This window comes from Sorghum bicolor, chromosome 10 (genome assembly GCF_000003195.3).
Source record: "Sorghum bicolor cultivar BTx623 chromosome 10, Sorghum_bicolor_NCBIv3, whole genome shotgun sequence".
NCBI classification, from domain to species: domain Eukaryota; kingdom Viridiplantae; phylum Streptophyta; class Magnoliopsida; order Poales; family Poaceae; genus Sorghum; species Sorghum bicolor.
Window position 1 is genome coordinate 7,077,660 of NC_012879.2, and position 21,406 is coordinate 7,099,065.

The 21,406-nt window shown below is 45.0% G+C and overlaps 3 protein-coding genes across 5 annotated transcripts; all 3 read left to right on the forward strand.

Moving 5' to 3' along the window:
• On the forward strand, window positions 8,222-12,621 carry LOC8080022. 3 transcript variants are annotated; one of them, XM_021449986.1, is made up of 7 exons: window positions 8,222-8,638; window positions 8,735-8,829; window positions 8,947-9,088; window positions 10,203-10,295; window positions 10,387-10,506; window positions 10,649-10,911; window positions 12,273-12,621. In XM_021449986.1, exons 1-7 carry the CDS (start codon window positions 8,479-8,481, stop codon window positions 12,381-12,383), a joined length of 984 nt encoding a protein of 327 aa, XP_021305661.1. In that variant the 5' UTR covers window positions 8,222-8,478; the 3' UTR covers window positions 12,384-12,621. The 3 variants fall into 3 exon arrangements, with proteins under 3 accessions (XP_021305661.1, XP_021305662.1, XP_002436698.1); XM_002436653.2 differs by having other exon boundaries at window positions 8,226-8,638; window positions 10,200-10,295; XM_021449987.1 differs by lacking the exon at window positions 10,203-10,295.
• LOC110431222 (tuliposide A-converting enzyme 1, chloroplastic-like) lies at window positions 14,881-16,722 on the forward strand. Its single transcript, XM_021449988.1, has 2 exons — window positions 14,881-15,902; window positions 16,405-16,722. Exon 1 carries the CDS (start codon window positions 14,920-14,922, stop codon window positions 15,892-15,894), a length of 975 nt encoding a protein of 324 aa, XP_021305663.1. The 5' UTR covers window positions 14,881-14,919; the 3' UTR covers window positions 15,895-15,902; window positions 16,405-16,722.
• LOC8080024 (probable carboxylesterase 7) lies at window positions 18,472-20,767 on the forward strand. Its single transcript, XM_002436655.2, has one exon. It carries the CDS (start codon window positions 19,022-19,024, stop codon window positions 20,651-20,653), a length of 1,632 nt encoding a protein of 543 aa, XP_002436700.2. The 5' UTR covers window positions 18,472-19,021; the 3' UTR covers window positions 20,654-20,767.

A 21,406-nucleotide genomic window follows, 5' to 3' on the forward strand; every position in this document is an offset into this window, starting at 1 on the left:
CTTTGCGGCTTTTGAGTTCTGTTATGTGCTTCATGTACTGGGTTAAAGGATGACTGGAGGACAAACAGAGCCCTCGCCGTCTCTGTTCATTCGACGGTAACCTGCCTCCAGTGTCCAGCGTCTCCACTACCTTCGCCACTGGCATTGCAGCTAAATTTCCGCAGGTGCCGTACACCACTGAACAGCTATAGGTTAGGAGGAAATCCACCTGACGCACGGCGGTTTGTTCGCCCTTGCTCCGGGCGGCGGGGCATAACCACGTCTCGCTGTCGAATGGCGAGGCCGGAGCACTTGGCGGTCTGTTGGCAGTTGGCACCTCAAAAACTCCAGCAGCAAATGCTTTCGGGATAAACTCGCTTGGTTTTGTTAGCTTAGACTCATGCTGAATAATAAATAAATTCGGCAGATAAAATCAACCGAACAGGCTTTAAGATGCAGAGCAAATGAATATTGTAACATTTCGAAGCCCCCACAAAATGGCTTCTGACGCAGCAACAACTAATCATAAAAAGTTGGCTTTCCGAGACAATAATGACCAACTGCCCATTGACCTATCTATAAAGAGCCAAAATTTTATTTTGCCAACAGTTTTCTTGTCCGCTCATATCCGCCTTTGGTTGCCAGGAATCGGTCACCTCCCCCGCCCAACGCTTGTAGAAGAGCAATAAGATAATAGAATTTTTTCTAGGGTTTTCAATATAAATTTTTCTATTAGTTTTCTGTTCGCTCCCGTTGATCGCCTCGGCCATCGGTCGACCCAATCTACTCATCCGAATCAGTACGGTGGAAAAGAGAAAAAAGAATAGAAGTTTTTTTAACTTTCCAATGCAAAATCTCTAATTTACTTTTCTTTTATTCTTTAAATTTGTTGAAAATTGATAAATGCGTAGTAATTTATAGAAAAAATTAAAAATTACAAAACAAATTTTGTTCAACTCCACATATATAGATTCATATAGTAAAAAAAAATCACAAATTTTAGTATTTTTTTTTGCTAAAGATGTTTTCCTATGCTTTTTATTGTAAAATTGATCGTTTAAAAATTGATAAATACGCAATAATTCATAGAAAACTCTAAAAATTACAAAACAAATTTTGTTCAGCTCCACATACGTAGATCCATGCAGTAAACAAAAAATATCACAAATTTTAGTACATTTTTTTTGCTGGAGATGCTTGTCTATGCTTTTTAGTGTAAAATTAAAATTGTAGTTATCTTGCTCCAATTATTATGAAAATTTTATAGTAGCCTATTTAATGTGATGCTTGATTCATATTTCATAGCAATCCTAATCTAAATAAAAATATAATGCTAGCAACAAACTTCTCATGTTTTAATATAATACTGAGGTATATTAAGAGATAATATTAGAGTAAGATAAGGTTTGCCTAATTTATATTATTATTATTAAATAAATATGTCTTCAAGCTATATATTATTGTAAAGATTAACTATCTAATACTATAGATGTTATGGTTATCAATGAAGTAAATTATTGACTTTAAATTTTATAAAAAGAATAAATATAAATAGATATGTAACATTATGTCATCACTTTTTGGAGTTATTCGATGTTTATCTTCCATTGCAACACACAGATTTGCCAGTAACATTACAACTCCAAAATAATGTACGACTACGGCAGAACATTCCAACAGCTCAGGTTCTCTTCTACTCAATCCATCCCAAATTGTAAGTCGTTTGACTTTTTTAATATCAAGTTTGACCACTCGTCTTATTCAAAGTTTTGTACAAAATATCATTTTTTTATTGTGTATTGGTTTATTAATAAAAGTTCTTCAAGAATGACTTAAAATTTGACTATATTTTTATAAATTTTTTAAATAAGACGAGTGGTCAAACTTGGAGTAAAAAAAGTCAAACGACTTATAATTTAGGATGGAGGGAGTACGAGCTAATCAGCTTCACATTCCTACGGTAAACAATGACTAATCCTACCGAACGTAAACGGTGACCTGTGACCCGCGGCGTGCGGGCCACTCCGCCGACCGCCGCACCCGATCGCCACGAAAATCGGAAGATCGATCCATGGCACCTGCAGCTCAGCTTCCGCTCGGACCCACCTGTCGGCAGTCGGATATCTGGAGTAGGTCCAGCCGTCCAGCGAGTGGCGTCACCGGTTCAGCTCCCCGGTCACGTTACCGTCCAAGCCGGAAAAAATTTGTGTGTGGACCGTCCACACCAAGCCGCTGTACGGACGTCTAATCAAACTACGACACGTGGACAAAACGAGTCCGCCTCGTGCGCTGGATCGCCTGGTGCTCGAGTCCGTCTCCCAAGTGCAGTCCGCCTCCGCGTGCTGGCGGCTGGCTCACGAGCCGCAAGTCTGAGTCTTAATTCTCAGCGCTAGCTTTAACCTTGGCTGAGTTGCTTCGGCTAACAAAGTCATAGGCTTGTATAGGAAAAAAGATAGATTCGTTTGTTCACTTGGTAGACGGGAAAAGCGCCGCAATCTGTTTTCTTGCGGCGAGAGACATTGAGAGCGATCTTCGTCGCCGCTGCAGTTACACAGCAACCACGCAGGCCATCAGGCGCAATGGAGCTTGACCGGTTGACCCCGCCTTCATTGGTGTTGCTTCGGATGGTGACGCCGACCCGGCCAAAGCAGATTCCTCACACACCACTTACGATGTAGTGCAGGTATGTATAGATCGCCATAGATGTTTGTACTAGTGTTTTTTAATGGTCTATTTATTAGAGCATGAGAACACGTGCTTTCTGCAGAGGAACGTCAATCCAATGGCTATGCCTATGTTGTCATCTAATCAATCGCCGTCCATATTACCTGCGATTATATCTGATTTGGAATTACTTGAACCTGAGGGACAACAAGAAATTGAGGTATGGCATGGGTTAGTATGTTTGTTAGCTATGTAAAATTTTTGTATCATGATTTAATCAAGACACAACTTTAATTTTTATCTGAATTTTCAATAGGTGGTTGATAAAGTTAGTCAAAATTTGATCATTCCTTTAGTTGGTATGACTTTCGATTCAGAGGATAAAGCTTACGAGATGTACAATACCTATGCTGGTAAAAGTAGGTTTAGTATTAGAAAGAGTCATTCAAAGCTCCGAGAAGATAAAACTATATATCAAAAATATATAGTTTGCAGTAACGAAGGATATCGAAAAAACAAGTCATCACAGAAAGATATTACAAGGACGAGTTGTGAAGCTCGTGTTCAGTTCAGTGTTAGCAAAGAGGGAATTTGGACCGTGCAGAAGGTTGTACTTGATCATAATCATTATCTTGCTAGTCCAAATAAGTTGCACAAGCTGAGGTCCCAACGGCGTGTTACAGAAGCAGACAAAGTGCTAATTAGTCAGATAAGGGAAGCTGGGATGAAGTCAGCTCACGTATATGAGTTTATGAAGGAGTTTTACGGAGGAGCGGACAAAGTGCCGTTATCAAGGATGGATTGCAATAATGCAATTGGTCGCGAGCGTAAGAAATACTTAGAATCCAATGATGCGCAAACATTATTGGAATATTTGAAGAATAAACAAATAGAGGATCCTGCATTTTTTTATGCGCTTGAAATAGACGAGGAAGATGGTAAGATAGCTAATTTCTTTCGGACATTATACAAGCAACAACTAATGTATTTAAGAAAAGATTTCGTAAGAGACTTGGACTTTCAGAACTTCTTGCAGAATGTGATAAGGTTTCCGCTAGTCTTCGTGAAAATGAGTTAGATGCAGATTTTAATTCACGTCGAAAGAACCCAGTTACTTACATCTTAGATTTAGCCATGTTAAAGACTGCAGCTGAATCGTATACAAGAAGGATATATTCAGAGTTTGAGGAAGAGTTTAAAGAACAATTTGCATTCTCTTGGAAATTATTACAATCTGATGGGTCAATCTTGACATATGAGGTTACTCATATGCACTCTACTCATGGAGCAACAGTTCAGTTCAACACTATAAATATGACCATTGCATGTTCTTGCAGAAAGTTTGAATGTATAGGTATAAGCATAATTTTTTCAATTACGGTAAGTTTTTAGTATAATATGAATGGAGGTAAATTGACTATTTATCTTGTAGGTATATTTTGCAAGCATGCCCTGAAAGTTTTAAATGCAAAAAATGTTTTTATTTTGCCACCACATTACATATTGGGAAGATGGACCAAATACACAAAAAGAGGATTCTATGTAGACAAACAAGAAAGTGGGACGGAAAGTAACAAAACATGGGCTGCACGCAACTCACGAATGGCGACATCCATAGCATTGAAGTGTTCATTGTCAAAAGAACTTCTTCATGATTTGGAGAAAGGCATGCAAAAATTAGATTTGGAAGCAGATGCTTCTCTCAACAAGATGAAAGAGAAATCGGATGAGGTTCCTTTAGTTTCGACTGACTATGCAGACCCTTTGAAAGGCAAAATATCCTTTAAAATTCCTCAGGTGGTAAAAGGTGCAAAGAAAAAACGGGTGACAAACGTACTTGAAAAAAATGTAGGGAAGAAGAAGAAAAGTGCTAAGAAGAAAGGTACTGCTCCAGCTGATTTTGTTTCCAATATTACTACTCTATAGTAATTTTCTTTATTTTAATCTATATGTATAGGAGATTCAAACAAGACTACAGAAAATAGAGATAAAGGTGTTGATCTGAACCAATTAATCGTAAGTCATCAATTTGACTTATTATTCATTGTCCTATTTTATTTACTTATACAAAATTGTTATGAACTATTTCATATATCTGACACAGGACCTTGACGCTGGTGGCAGTGGTGGTATTAGTGCTATGTCAAACTTCACAAATGCTTCAACCATGCCTTCTCCGTTATTCCAAGATGGGCCAGATACTACAAATTCATCTTACATCCAAGGAGGATTTACAAATCTTTTACTCGGAGTTCAGCAAGATGCCACAATGTCATCATCTGCTAGAAAGTTATATTTCAATGAAAATATGTAATAGTGTTCTATTGATTAGTATCCCACTTTACAGTGCTCTTATAATGCCGAGCTAGATATTGTTGTGCTGACCTCTGCTGTTAATCTTCCTTTTGTGGGTACATCTATAAGATAATGAGATTTTTAGCATGCTGAGGTGTCTCAAATTTGTGCTTGTAGAGATGTAAATCATCTAGATGTAGTACCACAGAAATGTCAACATTGTATTATTGATTATAATTTTTGTGACACATCCATCACACTATAAAGTTTAAAGGGGGCTCAAAATGCCATATCTATTTCATATAAAAAATCATATCAGCATATTACGACATCTGTGTACAAAGCCTGAAGAAATGAAGGCCTTGTTTAGTTCCGAAAAGTAAAAAGATTTCAGTACTGTAGCACTTTCGTTTGTTTGTGACAAATATTATCCAATCATAGACTAACTAGGATCAAAAAATTCGTCTCGTGATTTACAGCTAAACTGTGTAATTAGTTTTTATTTTCGTCTATATTTAATGTTTCATGCATGTGCCACAAGATTTGATGTGACAAAGAATCTTGAAAACTTTATTGATTTTCAGAGTGAACTAAACAAGGCCGAAGACGAGGAGCAACTGCAAGTTCGGACGCTGAGGAGCAGTTGCAGGCGGAGAGGCGGCGGCTGACCAAAATTATTGCGGTGCTTTTTCCATCTACGAAGCCGACGTGGGAGGTGCTTGACCCTGTGGCTTGCGAGCCGAAGCAACTTAGGCCTGGTTTACTTTCAAAATTTTTTTGCAAAACGTGAATAGTAGTATTTTCGTTTGTATTTGATAAATATTATCTAATTATAGACTAACTAGGCTCAAAAGATTCGTCTCGTCAATTCTGACCAAACTGTATAATTAGTTTTTATTTTCATCTATATTTAATACTCCATGCATCTATACCTATCTATAAAGAGCCAAAATTTCAGTTTGCCAAATATTTTCTTCTGCCTCCTGTCCGTCCGTGTTCTGTCTGTTTACCGACCTCCTACCGACCTCCTCGGTTCAACGTTTCTAAAAGGGCAAAAAACAAAATAAAAAACATTCTAGGGTTCCTAATGCAAAATCTCATATTAAGTCGGCTCCGGACTCCAGTCGCTCGCCTCCGTCTCCGTCGGTAGGGCCAATCAGCCCAACCGGAATCCCAACCGGAATCGGTGGAAAGAAAAAAAAAAGAATAAAATTTTTTCTAGGGTTCCCAAGGTAAAATCTTCAATTTACTTTTCTTTTATTTTTTAAATCGGCTGAAAATTAATAAATGCATAGTAATTCATAGAAAAATCTAAAAATTATAAAACAAATTTTGTTCAGCTCCACATATATAGATCCATGCAGTAAACAAAAAATATCAGAAATTTTAGTACACTTTTTTTTGAAAATGCTTGCCTATGCTTTTTACTGTAAAATTAAAATTGTAGTTATCTTGCTCCAATTATTATAAAAATTTAATGGTACCCTATTTAATGTGATGCTTGATTCATATTTCATAGCAATCCTAATCTAAATTAAAAAAAATGATGATAGCATCAAACTTCTCATGTTTTAATATATAATACTGAGGCATATTAAGAGGTAATATTAGAGTGAGATAAGATTTAACTGTTTTCTATTTTTATTATTAAATAAATATGTCTTTAAGCTACATATTATTGTAAATATTAACTATCTAATACCATAGATGTTATGGTTATCAATAAAATAAATTATGGACTTTAAATTTTATAAAAATGATAAATATAAATAGATATGTAACATTATGTCATCACTTTCTAGGGTTATTTGATGTTTTTCTTCCGTTGCACTATTACCAAATTGAGGAAAAGTAATTTTTTTAAAAAAATTGTGGCCCCCGGCCCCCACTCCTCCCATGGCTCCGCTTCCCGTCCCCGTCCACCCGCCAATCGCTCCCATCCCAGTCCCGCCGCCGCCACTTCCTCCGCCGGGGGCGGAGGCGAGGCCGACTACGAGGTCTCCGACGACCACCACGCCGCGTGGGAGCGTCATGAGCAATCGGTGCAGGAGCTCCTCTAGCGGCGCCGCGCCTACGCCATGGCCGTGCGGGCCTACCTCCGCCGCCTTGGCGAGCGTGAAATGGAGCGCCACGACCGCCTCCGAGCCCTCATGGTCCGGCTCGAGGCCGATGGCCAGGTCGACCGTCTCCTCCGCGCACAGGAGGACGACCACGCTGCACCCACCGGCGAGGAGGAGCAGATCCAGTACCCCTTCTTCACCAAGGGCACGTAGGAGCTTCTTAAGGCGCGTGTCGACATTGCACAGTACTCGCTGCCCCGTGCCAAGGCCAGGATTGAGATGCCCAAGCGCTGCCACGAGGATTCCGATGAGGACCCAGAGGCGGAGGCCGAACTCGTCGTGAAGCAGGCTGGGGAGTTTGTCCTGGAGTGTAGCGAGATTGGAGATGATCGCCCTCTCATCGGCTGTTCCTTCTCTCGTGATGCATCAATGCTGGCCACAAGGTACTTCCTCTTAATCATACGGAATTACATGTGCTTTGTTCATGTATGTCTCAAACAAATGTTGTGATGAAAGGATGTTGAGAACTGTTACCTATTAATTGTATTATTATGTGGCGGCTGTGGCTGTGGGCTTTTGTCACTAACTGCGCCGCTGGTTTTGCTTTGGATTGCACTGAGCGACAATAAAAATGGACTGATCTGACGTGCTGTTTGAGGAATTGTTCCCTCATGTGATGCTTTTATGCTTTTTTTACGTAATATTCTTCCTCTTTTAATTTCTATACATATTTTTATATCATTTTTTACTCTTTTTCCTCCACTGTATATGAAGATTTCTGATTTTTTTTATGGGACATGATTTTTCTCTATTTCTTCTCAAGGTGATTTCCAATATTAGTTTGGTAGTTTTGTTTGTTTTGGTGGGGTTATATTTATTTGATTCAAGGTTGGACTAAACTCATTTAAATTTTACAAAAAGTGTATAATTATCAAATAATAAATTCTATACCCCGTTGCAACGTACGGGCATGTTTTGCTAGTACGTCTAAAGATTCGATGTGACAGGGAATTTGAAAAGTTTTGTAAAATTTTTGAGGAACTAAACAAGGCCTTAGCCGGTTTTGATCAGGGCAAAGGCTGGGACCTGAGAGGCAGACTAGCGAGTAGCGACTCGCGAGCCGGCGCACGAAGGCGGACTCGTCTTGTCCACGCGGCGTAGTTTGAGTGGACGTCCGTACGGTGCTCTGGTGTGGACGGTCCACACCCAATTTTTTTCCGTCCAAGCTGCTTCCCAAACGGCCAACCCCAAAAAGGCGCCGCCGCCTGCGGCGACACGCGCACGAAAAGGCATCGACCACATCCCTCTCGTGAGCGCGCACTTCTGCTAGCCTGCTGCCGTGCCGCAGTGTGATTACAGCTCGTCGCTCGAGGTGAACTCCGGCGTGCGGAACCCTAGCGCCGCGCGGGCGTGGAGCCCACCGGCCTCGGCGCCGGCGGCGGTACTACTAGGATGGCTCCGCCCGTGAGGCCGTGACGCCATGGTGAGGGGCTTGCGGCTCGGTGGCCGCGCGGCCGCCGCGGCGAGGTGGTGCACCTGCCGCCGCGTCGCCGTCGCCCTCTGCGTGGGCAACCTCGTCGCCGCGCTGCTCGTGGCCCGCGCGCTCTACGCTCCCGGCTCCTTCGCATTTGCACCCAGACGTACGCTGTTTTTCCCTCTCCTCAGCTCACTGCTAGTCCCATCTGGTTGTTCTGATCAAATTAATCTGCCGATTAAGTTCGTGTCCGTGGCTTTAGGTGGGGAGCTGAGGTATTCCAGGGAGCAGATGAGGTGGGTGGAGGAGTCGATCCGGATTCGCCGCGCGGCCGAGCCCGTCGAGCTCATTGAAGCGGTATAGCTGTTCTACAGAGCTCTTGTGTCTGGGATTCAGTTTGTTCAGGTGTTTCATTGAAGCGGTGATTCTGAAGCTTTTGATACATTGGGTTTTGGTGTCTGGTACTGCGAGAAGGTGAAGAAGCTGCGCAAGGCATTCGCGAGGGAAGAGAAGAGGCGAAGGGAGCTGCCGCTGGAGCTGAAGCAGAAAGTTTCGCTTGAGATTTTGCAGAGGCTGCACGATTTGGGGGAAAATGCTAATACCACGGAACAACGAGGTTTGTATTTCTGCTATTCTTTGATTTAGTACTGGAATTATTGCCCGGTGCATCTGGATGGTTGCTCTGCTGTTTTCAGTACTCGGGTTGGAATGTCGTGCTACTTTATGCTTCTTAATCATGTGTCCATGTTGCTGTGGTTGACTGTACATACCTGCTTCTGGCGCTAGTTGGACCATTACTAATCTGGTGCTTTGTTAGGCTCACGCCTATGTACCAGCTCTTAGTTCTGAAAAAGATACATTGAGACGCTTTACCCAGCCATTTCCTTTCTTCGAGAAAGAGCAGAATATTAGGTCCTTGTGGACTTTTCATGTTTCTTTATTTCTCTTTTCTCTCCTACCCCCTCCATCCTAAGTTATAGGTCGTTTTGGCTTTTCTAGTTACATAGCTTTTGCTATGCACCTAAATATACTGCATGTCTAGATACAAAGCAACCTATAATTTGGGATGGAGGGAGTACTTATTTGTAATTTCACACGAAAACAATAAATCCCATCCATACTTTTGAGAACTATGGGCCATCATTTCTATGATAACCTTGTAAAAGATTATTAAGCCAAAAGCTATCTTCTAAGTTCTGGCAGCTTACCACTCCAGCATACTTATTCATGGACTTGCCATTTATGCGCTGCTTCTTTTATCTGTCTTCTTATCCTCACTGGAAGTTTTGTCTGGTTTGTCGAAACCTTATTGGTTGGCATTCACTCTGTTAGTCAATAGGACAAGCCAAACTGTGATTTCCTTTTTTTTTTATTAAGATGCTTGTAAGATATGATTTAGTCTTGTACACAAATAATGACAGGGAAGTACCAAATACTGATAGTTTAGGAAAGTTTACTATTGCTGATATCAGTCATACTGAATTTCACACTTACTTTCCCTTTTAGGGTTGTAGGTGCGACCTTTTCTTTAAAAAGAAAGCAAGGGGGATATAAGTGTTAGAAAATCTAAAATTGTTTTCTGGTTGTGCATTTAATCGGTAGAAGTATGTGCCACTTAGTTATTAATTGCAAGGCTATATATATATATAGTTTTGAACATGATTTGTTTTATATGTTTACTAACCTAAAATAAAATATTTTCCTTCCGTTTTTCTAATATGCGCCAGAAGCTGTAGAAGCATGGCGTGTTGGGAAGCTTAAGTACATGAGAAGTACATCTACTAAGAATTTATCAAATGTTAGCCTCTCCAGTGAAGAATCAAGTACGCGAGCTTACTTGGAGTTACTGTGATGAAATATTTATACTTGTTTATTTTTTTTAACATTTGCAATGTCCTATGATTTGATATTTAGGGAGGTTAAAGCGAGCCTTGGAGTTTAACTGGCAAATGCTATTGGAGGACATCGGTCTTTGGATACCTCCCACTATATATCATATTGAACATGATGACAAGCCTGAGAATGAACCAGAAGGTTATTGCGTTTACACTGTTCATGTTGCCAGCATTGTTGATTAGGTCTTACAGGTCATTAATGGTTACCAAATTGTGCAGTAATTTTAAATTGCTCCAAGAGACAATTGAATAATGGTTCTTGATTGATGTTCATGTTGCAGATGAAGGGATAATACCTGGTCCACCTTTGCCACCTGAATGCAATACTGAGCTGCATACTGATTATGGTGGCACTGCTGTTAGATGGGGCTTAACACATCACAAAGAAAGTGCCGCAGATTGCTGTCAAGCCTGTATAGATCAGGCTAAGAGGGCTAGACCAGGAGCTTTAAAGTGTAATATTTGGGTTTACTGTCCGTCTGAGTATGGATGCTACTCGCCAGACAAATATGAACACAAACATCAAGAATGCTGGTTGAAGCAGGTATTTTCTGTTGTCATCTATGTGTTAGTGTGTATATTTAAGTATTTAACTAATATAAGAGAATATACTTAAGTCCAGCTCTCGTGCATGGTTGGTAATGTTAGTTCATTATTACCAAATTTGACCTGTTTCCTAGGATAGTGACTTCCAAATTGTGTTATGTTTGTTGCATATATGATACAAGTATTGGTTTATTAACAACGGTAGGACACATGAAGTGCAGCTACTGGGCCTCTAACTTGGTTATCATGGTTTTGGGCTGTGGATAGAGCAGGCAGCGCAAGTGCAGCTGGCACAGGCATGGCATTGAGTTTTTTTTTTCTTTTACTTAATAATACAGTCTTGTTCCATCGCTTAGTTAATAACTCAATATGTCCATCGTATTGTACAAACTGTTGGTGGAAACATGTATGTGTTGCACGTTCAGGTTATCTGTTTCTTGGTGGCCCATTTTGGCTGAATTGCTGATATAACACAAAATCTAGTTACTTGATACTTTGTATGATGCCCCTGACATCCAGGCCATTGCTTGCGATTGCTAGGATTCGTTTTAACAGAAGTTTTCCTGTTGGTATGGTGAAAAATTTCTACCATGCAGTGGTTAAAATTTCTTACCATGCACTGGAATGTGTTTCATTATGGTTCTGAAGCTCCAAAATTTCTGCGATGACTGATTTATTGGATACCTCAGCTGGAACATTCCAGTGCTATCTATAGAAGGTGGAAGATTGAGTCATTGACCAGGGAAAAATGGAGCCCATGATGTATATGAAAGTAAAAAAATTATGCTGCAATAGTGTAGACACTTGAGTAGCCACTTTATTCTGTATCACAAAAAATATTGAACATTCTCTAGGAAGTTTTTACTGAATGACCGGAGCTTTGTTTCCCGTTACTCTTGTTGATCGGGCTGATGGAAATGGATGGTCTAGATATCCAGGGTGCCAGCCACCCGGGCACAAAAACTGCTCTCATGTTCAAAATATTCATGCCCAGAAGTTGATTCTCTCTTCCTTATATACATGTTGGACATCTAATGTTTGTACTACATGGTCTGAAACTATAAAATGCTATTTTTAGTTCTCTTGAATTTATTCTTTCATGACTTAACATTCATGTTTTTGTATTTCTAAGTTTTGACTGTGTGAGGAAATCTGAATTCAGGTTCTTTATTTAATAAATTCCCTTTAGATACTTAATAGTGTGATGCTGTTCTTGGACTCTTCCTTCCAAATGACTTTTTTTTCACATTTGATCCAATGTCGTCATTAAAATCCTGGTATTCCATTCATATATATGTTATCGAAATGGATTTTGTTCCACCTGAGAAGTAATTTCCGCTGTATTGGTTTGTATTTCAGGCTGACCACCCTAGATTAAACTTCAAAGACCGCTACTCTGAGCCATACAGAGATTCTCATCCGACTGCTCCTGTTGTTGTGCCATGGATGTCTGGTGTCATTACTGCATGAGCTGCCTGCCCACAGGAGCCCATCTCCAATGTGCATCCCAACTGAACTTTGTACATTTTCTGCAAACTCAGAAAACCATTTTTCTTTTCCTTCTTTAGCACTTAGTCTTTAGGTTAGTCTACTTGATAGCTGAAGTTAGTCTGAGCTGGTGCCTGGGTGGTAGGATTTGGGTTATGCTGGTGGCTTACTCTTGAAATTATACAGAGCTAAATGCCTAAATCAATTCTTTTGTTTTCTCTGTCCCATACTTTATTTCCCCTAGATCTGATCATAATTTGTTCTTTTCCCTGGTGGGTGGGGTGTGTTTGAAGGGGAGGGGTTCAGTGTGTGTTTGTGTTTGGATTGTATCCAAAACGTCCCACACCACACATTCTTAGGCGGGGTTTTGGTTCTACTATATCACAACTCTATTACTGGCCACACTTTTTAGCATTATGATGTCCCACATGTCATAGGTAACTTTGTCAAACCGTGCCCTAAGGTGTGGCAAACAAATTGATAGGAACATCGTGGATTCGTGGGCATAGAGATGTGTTGCAATGTTTGTACATCAACCAGTCATGCCCACAACTGTATTCTACTTTGAAACTGAAACTAACTAACTAACGCAGAAGCAAGCTCGAGAGAGCTCATATCATCTCAAACATTGGATCACCACGTCAGTGCTTGCAACTGTTTTCTCAAACCTTGATGCAGCGCAATGGGAGACGAGACAGTCTACGGGCAGGGCACTTCATGGTTGACTTGCTCAAACTTTTTTATGTTTGACCAATTTTTAAGGAAAAAAGTAAATACTTATGATACCAAATAATCATATTATAAAAATATAATTTTTTGGTGTATCTGTTAATATTAATTTGGTGTCATGAATAAAAACAGCTTGACTTTAAGACAACTTTATGAATTGGTTTTTTCAGTGACTTTGGGAAAATTTTGTATTGCAATGCTGCAGACAGTTTTTTTCCCAGAAAATTTTGTATTTCTTCAGACTGTGCAAACACAGGTTGCAATATACATTATACAAACTTTCTCAGCAGGCTACAAGTATAACACAATGGCACAATGTTAACTGGTTTCGAGGCATATTCTCTACATTTACACCAGGTTCACTAGACTGATCAATGCTCGATAACCTTTGGTATGGCTCAACGCTCAACAGCATACAAATTACAACATCACGAGTACATTCTGCGTGACACGAATCTGATGGTTTCAAACGTTCAACCTAATAAATTGCTTGTCACACACTCGTCGTCGGAGCCAAAGTCGCTGGTGTACGAATCTGATGAATCGCTACAAGAAGATCCAGACGAACAGCCGCTGCTGCCAGAGGATCCAGACGAACTACTAGAACTGATGTTTCTTGGGCTTTGTGTGATCTCAGCAAACTTCTCGGTTGCAACAGGGTCGGCGTCGCTGCAAATGTCGACCTCCTCCTCTACGATCTCTCCGTCTTCTAGTGTTCGTGGCGGTGAGCAAAGGCCCTTGGCTGGCATTGCAATGGGAGAGGGGCCGTTCTTGGGAACGGGAAGAACGACAGGAGCCAGATTGCTGGTCACACACTCGTCGTCAGAGTCGCTGCTCTCGGAATCTGATGAATCGCTGCAGGAAGATCCAGATGAACCGCCGCTGCTGCTAGAGGATCCAGACGAACTGCTAGAGCTGTTGATGGCATCGAAATCCTCCTCGATGAACTCGCCATCCTCTAGTTCACGTGGCGACGAGCGACTAATGGATCCGGACACGTTCATCGACTCCTGCTGCTGATGCTTCTCTTGTTGTTCAGAAAACTCGTCGTCCAGCAACTTGTGCAGCTCGAACATGGCGGAGCGCCTCATGGATCCCAACTCGATCTCCATCTCGTTCTCGCCGGCGTTTTCGTCTGCAACACCGGTGGTGCACTCCTTGTTCAGGAACGCGACGATGCGCGCCGGAATGTTCGGCGAGAGCAACGAAAGTCGGGTAACCAAGCTCAAGATCTCGTCCTTCGAGATCCGGGGCTCGGTGATCTCCACGTCCACGGGTGGCATCGTCTTCCTTTTCTTGCCACGAGGAATCCGGCTGCCCTCCATGGTCTCTGGTCGTGCTTCTGCGGCCAAGAACCGCCCGTCCTTGCCGCCGCGAGGTGCCGCGTCGACAGACTTGCGCACCACGAGCTCGGCCTTCCTGAGGATGCCGCGGAGCGCCTCCATCTCCTCGCCGAGCCTCTTCCTCAGCACCAGGCGTGGATCAGGCGCAGAGGGCTCGCCCATCGTCTTCGAGCCGAGTTCGTGGCGCGCGACTCGGCGATGGCCAGGCATCTTCGTCTCGGCGGCGGCCGCGGTCGCCTCCGTCCTCTCGCTCGCGCTACGTGGGAATGGCAGCGGCCGGCGTCGGGCCCTTATAAAGAGAGCGGAACCTTTGACTGTGTCCGACTCCGACGCCGACCAGGGGTGGATCCAGTAAAGATAAAACTTTTTTAAAGCGAGAGCGTGTCGAAGTCGAAAGCCATCCCTCTCAGACGTTCACCGAGTCCGTGTCCGCAGAGAGCAACCGGATGGCCTCCCGCGACGCCGCTACCGACGATGTCGCCGTCGAGCTCCTGCCGTTCATCCGCCTCTACAAGAGCGGCCGCGTTGAGCGCCTGATCGGCAACGACACGGCCCCCGCCTCCCTCGACGACGGTACTTCTACCGGCGGCGTCGCCTCCAAGGACGTCACCATCGACCCCGCCACCAACCTCTCCGTGCGCCTGTACCTTCCCACGGCGGCTGGCGCCGGGGACAAGCTGCCCATCGTCGTGTACTTCCACGGCGGCGGCTTCATGGTCGAATCGGCCAGCTCCGCCAAGTACCACCGCTACCTCAACGCACTCGCCGCCCGCGCCGGCGCCGTCGCGGTGTCCGTGGACTACCGCCGCGTGCCGGAGCACCGGCTCCCGGCGGCCTACGACGACTCGTGGGCGGCGCTCGCGTGGGCCGTCGGCGCCGCCTGCGGCGACGAGTCCGAGCCGGAGCCATGGTTGACCAAGCACGGGGACCCTTCCCGCGTGTTCCTGGCTGGGGACAGCGCGGGCGCGAACATCGCCCACAACGTCGCCATGCGCGCGGCCGTCGCCGAGGGTCTCCCGGCGATCAGGATCAGGGGCGTGCTGCTGATGCACCCGTACCTCTGGGACGCGTCCGACGCCATGGGACCCGACCTGGAGGAGCGCATCCGCCGCGAGTGGCAGCTCATGACGGGGCGCCCTGACGCGCGGGTGGACGACCCATGGCTGTCGCCGACGTCCGCACGGGCGCCGCCACTCGCGCTGCTGCCGACGCAGCGGGTGCTGGTTGCCGTGGCCGGGGAGGACTTCCTGGCGCCCAAGGGGCGAGCCTACCACGCGGCGCTGCTGCACAGTGGGTGGCCCGGCGAGGCCGAGCTGGTGGACACTCCGGGCGAGCAGCACGTGTTCCACCTCGACCAGCCCGGGACGGCGGTGGCCGAGGAGTTGATGGATCGTGTGGTGGCTTTCATTGCTGGAGCTTGACGGCAGTGGTACACCTAACCCGCATATTTTTCTTTTAATTGTTTGTCTTCGATTTTTAAGCGGTGGCCAGAGTGGCGCGATCACACGATGACACGAACGTCCGTTGAAAAAGGATCGCTCACCCCTTTTGGCAACGTTTGAAATCAGGGAGTAAACTACAGCCAACTTTATATTCACAAAAACCAAAAAAAACTTCATACAAGAAAATAAGTTGGCGACCATATGAAAAGGTTGGAAGATACTAGTTGTAAATGAGCCAATTGCTATATGAAAAGGTTGAAAGATAGTTGGAACGAACTACTGACCATAGCGTCTAACCAATCCAAACCCTGAACATTTGGAGAGAACAGCCCGAAATCGATCTGGGTATTAGGTACTTGTATATGTAGTATAGGAGATGTGTTGAAATTGCGGGCTTTTGTTTCTTCTTTTGATTAGGATACGACATGACTTGATAGTGATTTATGATTTTCTTAATGGAAACGAAATATATGTATTTGTGATTTTCAGACAGAGTAACAAAAACAATGCATTGCATTGTAACCTGTGGAAGCACCGGAACGGCATGGTCTACCAGAAATGGCCGTCACCGGATATTAGGAGGTTACCACAAGACATTGTGCACGAGGTCGAGGAGTGGGTAGAGGCAAGTTCTTAACGCTATCGGTGCCTTCAGGAGCTTGGTCGCAAACAAACAATGCCATGTAAAATATCGCTTATTGATGTATCCAGTAGCTAGGGTGATCCAGAGCGTTATTGGCTTCTTGCCGATAACGGGTTCAAAAACTTTGTAACATTTGGTTATCCAACCGTTACTCAACCCAACTAGCTAGCCGTTGTTCATTGCTCTATATATAAACCTGCACGAGTAACTCTAGAAAATACACGCTCCTTCCCCATTTCACAAAACACAAACAAATATAAAAAAAACCCTCTCCTCTCCGTTTGATAGAACACAAGCACGGACCCATCTTCTACTGATGGCTTTACAAATTTGTTGAACTCTTCAACCTCAAACCTAGAATTCCAAGGACCACAAAGTAGCTACAACCAACAATATCCAAATTTTCCTCCACCTCATTTCGACCACCACCATATAGACCCATTCGGTAGTCCCATCTTACAGTCCAACTGGATTGTGATGAGTCGAACCATATCACTGGAGCAATCGAATCTTTCAAAGAAAAAAAATCAACTCGAGTTCTTACATTGACTCGTCGTGATTTAAATAATCAGAATGGATGGAAGTTTGCATGGAAAGCATGTACTAGGAGAGAGAATCTAATCGAGGTTTGGATTTTTTTATTTGTATATATATTTGGCCAGATGGTAAAAAAAGTTGACTCACCACTGGACAACCGCTGGACACAACTGTTTAGTTTCTGAGGCCTTGTTTAGTTCCCAAAAATTTTGCAAAATTTTTCAGATTCTCCGTCACATCGAATCTTTAGATGTATGTATGAAGTATTAAATATAGATAAAAATAAAAACTAATTGCATAGTTTGGTCGAAATTGACGAGACGAATCTTTAGAGCCTAGTTAATCCATGATTGGACAATATTTGTTAAATACAAACGAAATTGCTACAGTGCTCATTTTGCCAAAAAATTTGGAACTAAACAAGGCCTGAATCATTTTTGCAAAATGGTAAAGATTTTTCGTCATATCAAATGTTGCGACACATGTATGTAACATTAAATATAGATAAAAAATAACTAATTTCACAGTCCCCTGTAATTTACGAGATAAATCTTTTGAGCCTAATTAGTTTATGGTTAGACAAAAAATGTCAAATATAGATATAAGTGTCATAGTAGCATTTTGCAAAAAAAAAATCACCAATTAAACAAGACCCCAAACAACATAGGCATGTCAGCTCTTTTACCCGATAAACCGACTCACCATTGGTGATGCTCTTAGAGCATCCGCAGTGGTGAGTCGATTTATTTAGGAGAGAGAGTGCTACGTACACGATCAATTGATGTATCCAAAAGTCGATTCATTATCGTGCAGTGGTGAGTCGACTTGAGCAGGGACATGGGGCCCTCCGATGGGACAGTAGCAAAGAGGATTCCAGCCAGCCTTGGCCCTTCCTCGGATGAAGAAATAATTTTTTATTGTTGATGGCCGCAGATGAACCGATGCAAAAGTTTGCATCGACTCTTCTGTTTTTCCTTCCTGAGTCGATATACTCCAGTAGATAAACCGACTCATTCTGGTGACACGTAGGATGTTGAGTCGCTTTTTTCTTCCCACTGGAGAAGCCCTTAGAGCACCCACAGTGGTGGGTCGCTTCATGTGCCACATACACAGTACACTAGCTTCTTCAGCACGAGAACCACTACCACCAATGCCTCCAAATTAGGCCTTGTTGTAGCATTTTTGTTTTTATTTGACAAACATTATCTAATTATGGAGTAACTAGACTTAAAAGATTCATCTCGTGATTTACAAGTAAACTGTGCAATTAGTTATTCTTTTTATCTATATTTAATACTTCATGCATGTGCCATAAGATTCGATGTGACAGAGAATCTTGTAAAGTTTTGGGTTTTTGGGTGTATCTAAACAAGGCCTAAGCCACCTGATCCAATCGGGATAATGGATCATCAGCCATAGTAGCTCTGAAATTTCCTTGATGGAACTGCATCAAACCTTCATGGAAGGAGTACTATGGTAGTTTGATGTTCCACGAAACTGTTAAAATCCTAGTTGAACACCAAAAGAATTGAAATGATGTTGATACTCGCTTTTTTTCTGCCACTGGACATGGCCTAAATTTGAGAGGCCCAACCGCGCAAGGCCTATGTGCGCTTGGCTGCCTGCTGCCGCTCCTATCCTATCCTCAACCACGGCACGCGATGTACGGGTGGGCTGTGATCGTGTAAACCATGGACTCGCAACGCAATCTCCCAGCTCGTGGCTCTCCACCCACTGTGCCTTTGCTGGGCAGCCAAATTTCTGCGGCAAACGGTAGCGTCCCACGCCGATCCCTCCACTCGGGTCGGGCGTCGCTCGGCCCCCCCTTTTTTCGTGGCACGGCACAACCTTTTCCGGCCGCGTGCCAGGTGCCACCCACCGCGATCTTTGTCTCATGCCTGCACCCACCGGCAGTGCACCAGGTCCATGCCGCACCCAAACAGTGTCGCGTCGCCGTCGCCTCACACTCTCCTCCTCGTCGCAGACCTTGCAGCCGGCGGCGTCCGCGCTGCAGCAATCCTGATTCCTGAACGCCAGAACCTGAGCTGCAGCTGCGATTGGTGGGGGGAAGAACACGGTGGCGCATCAGCTGCAGTGGAAATGGCGACGAGGATGCGTTCCTGCGTCAGGTGCTTGGCCAACCTCGTGCTCCCCTTCCTCTTCTTCGCCTCCCTCCTCTACCTGTCCACCAGGCAGCCGCTCCTCGACGTGGCTGTCCGCCGGGACGTCGCGCCCGGCAGGCTGCGGGTGTTCGTGGACCGCGCCGCTAAAAATGCCAGCGTCACGACGGGCGCGGCGGCTCAGGTGTCTGACATTGCCGCCGTTGCAATCGAAGGTGGTGACGGCGATGTCCTGACCGACGCGCCCCCGGACTCCGGCGACGCCAATGTCACGACGGATAATACGGTGCAGCAGGCGTCTGCCATCGCTGCCGCTGCAACTGAAGACGGCGAATCCAAGGTCGTGACCGATGCGCCGCCAGCGTCCGCCGCCGCCGCCGAGCCGAGGGTGTCGTCAGACTCAGACTCAGACATCGCGGCAACGGCATCTACTGCCGGCAGCGACACGAGTGGCGACGCTGATGACACCATCGTGTTCGACTTCCGGCCGTACGTGTTCGTGTACAAGAGCGGGCGCGTCCACCGCTTCCACGGCACGGAAACCGTCCCGCCCGGCGTCGACGCGCTCACGGGCGTCGCGTCCATGGACGTCGCCGGCGCTGGCGGCGTCGGCGTCGGCGTCGGCGTCAGCGCGCGGCTCTACCTGCCGCCGAAGAGCCGTCGCGGCAAGAAGAGAAAGCTGCCCGTGCTGCTCTACTTCCACGGCGGCGCGTTCGTGATCGAGTCGCCGTTCTCGCCGCTGTACCACGCGTTCCTCAACATCCTCGTCGCCAAGGCGGGCGTCGTGGCCGTGTCAGTGGACTACCGCCTCGCGCCGGAGCACCCGCTCCCCGCCGCGTACCACGACGCGTGGGCGGCGCTCCGGTGGACGGCATCGAACTGCGTATCGGGGCCGGAAGCCTGGCTCGCCGACCACGGAGACGCCACGCGCATCTTCCTGGCCGGCGACAGCGCCGGCGGCGACATCGCCCACAACCTGGCGGTGCGAGCCGGAGCGGAGCCCCCGCTGCCCGGCGGCGCGGCCATCGCCGGCGTCGTCCTCCTCAACCCGTACTTCTGGGGCAAGGAGCCGGTGGGCGCGGAGCCCGGCGAGCGGTGGGTGCGCGACGGCCTCGAGCAGACGTGGGCGCTCGTGTGTGGCGGCAGGTACGGCATCGACGACCCGCACGTGAACCCGCTGGCGGCGCCTGGCGCGTGGCGCGGGATGGCGGGCGAGCGCGTGCTGGTCACCATCGCGGGGCGCGACAACTTCCGGGACCGGGCGGCGGCGTACGCGGAGGGGTTGAGGCGGAGCGGCTGGCGAGGGGAGGTGGAGACGTACGTGACGGAGGGGGAGGCGCACGTGCACTTCGTGGGCAACCCGAGGAGCGACAAGGCCGAGCGGGAGACGGACAAGGTGGCTGAGTTCATCGCCGGCGGTGGCCGTGGCAATGGCTAGGCCGCGCTCTGGCTCTGGCGTATCTTTGGGTTCTGCTCTGACAACGTCGTCCTGCTGCGTGTGGAAATTGTACTAGATAGACATCGTTTTCATATACTCCAAAGCGAAAAAGAACAAGGCCTTGTTTAGTTCCCAAAAAATTTTGCAAAATTTTTAAGATTCCCCGTCACATCGAATCTTTAGACACATGCATGAAGTGTTAAATATAGACAAAAATAAAAACTAATTATACAGTTTGGTCGAAATTGACGAGACGAATCTTTTGAGTCTAGTTAGTCCATGATTGGACAATATTTGTCAAATACAAACGAAAAAGCTACAGTGTCGATTTTGCAAAATATTTTGGAACTAAACAAGGCCCAAATTCTGTGTAACTACCATGACAAAATATGGGGGTGAAACATAAAGGAGAAAACATGAAAACTAATTAAAAATATATTTTTAATCTTTTATTTGAAATCAGGTCTATCCACAATGCATACAAATATATAGCCAGGTATAAAAGTTGAGATACAAATTTAGGCCTTGTTTAGTTCACCCTGAAAACAAAAAAGTTTTCAAGATTCCCCGTCAAATCGAATCTTGTGGCACATGCATGAAATATTAAATATAGACGAAAACAAAAACTAATTACACAGTTTAGCTGTAAATCACGAGACCAATCTTTTGATCCTAGTTAGTTCGTGATTGGATAATATTTGTCACAGACAAACAAAAGTGCTACAGTACCGAAAACTTTTTACTTTTCGAAAC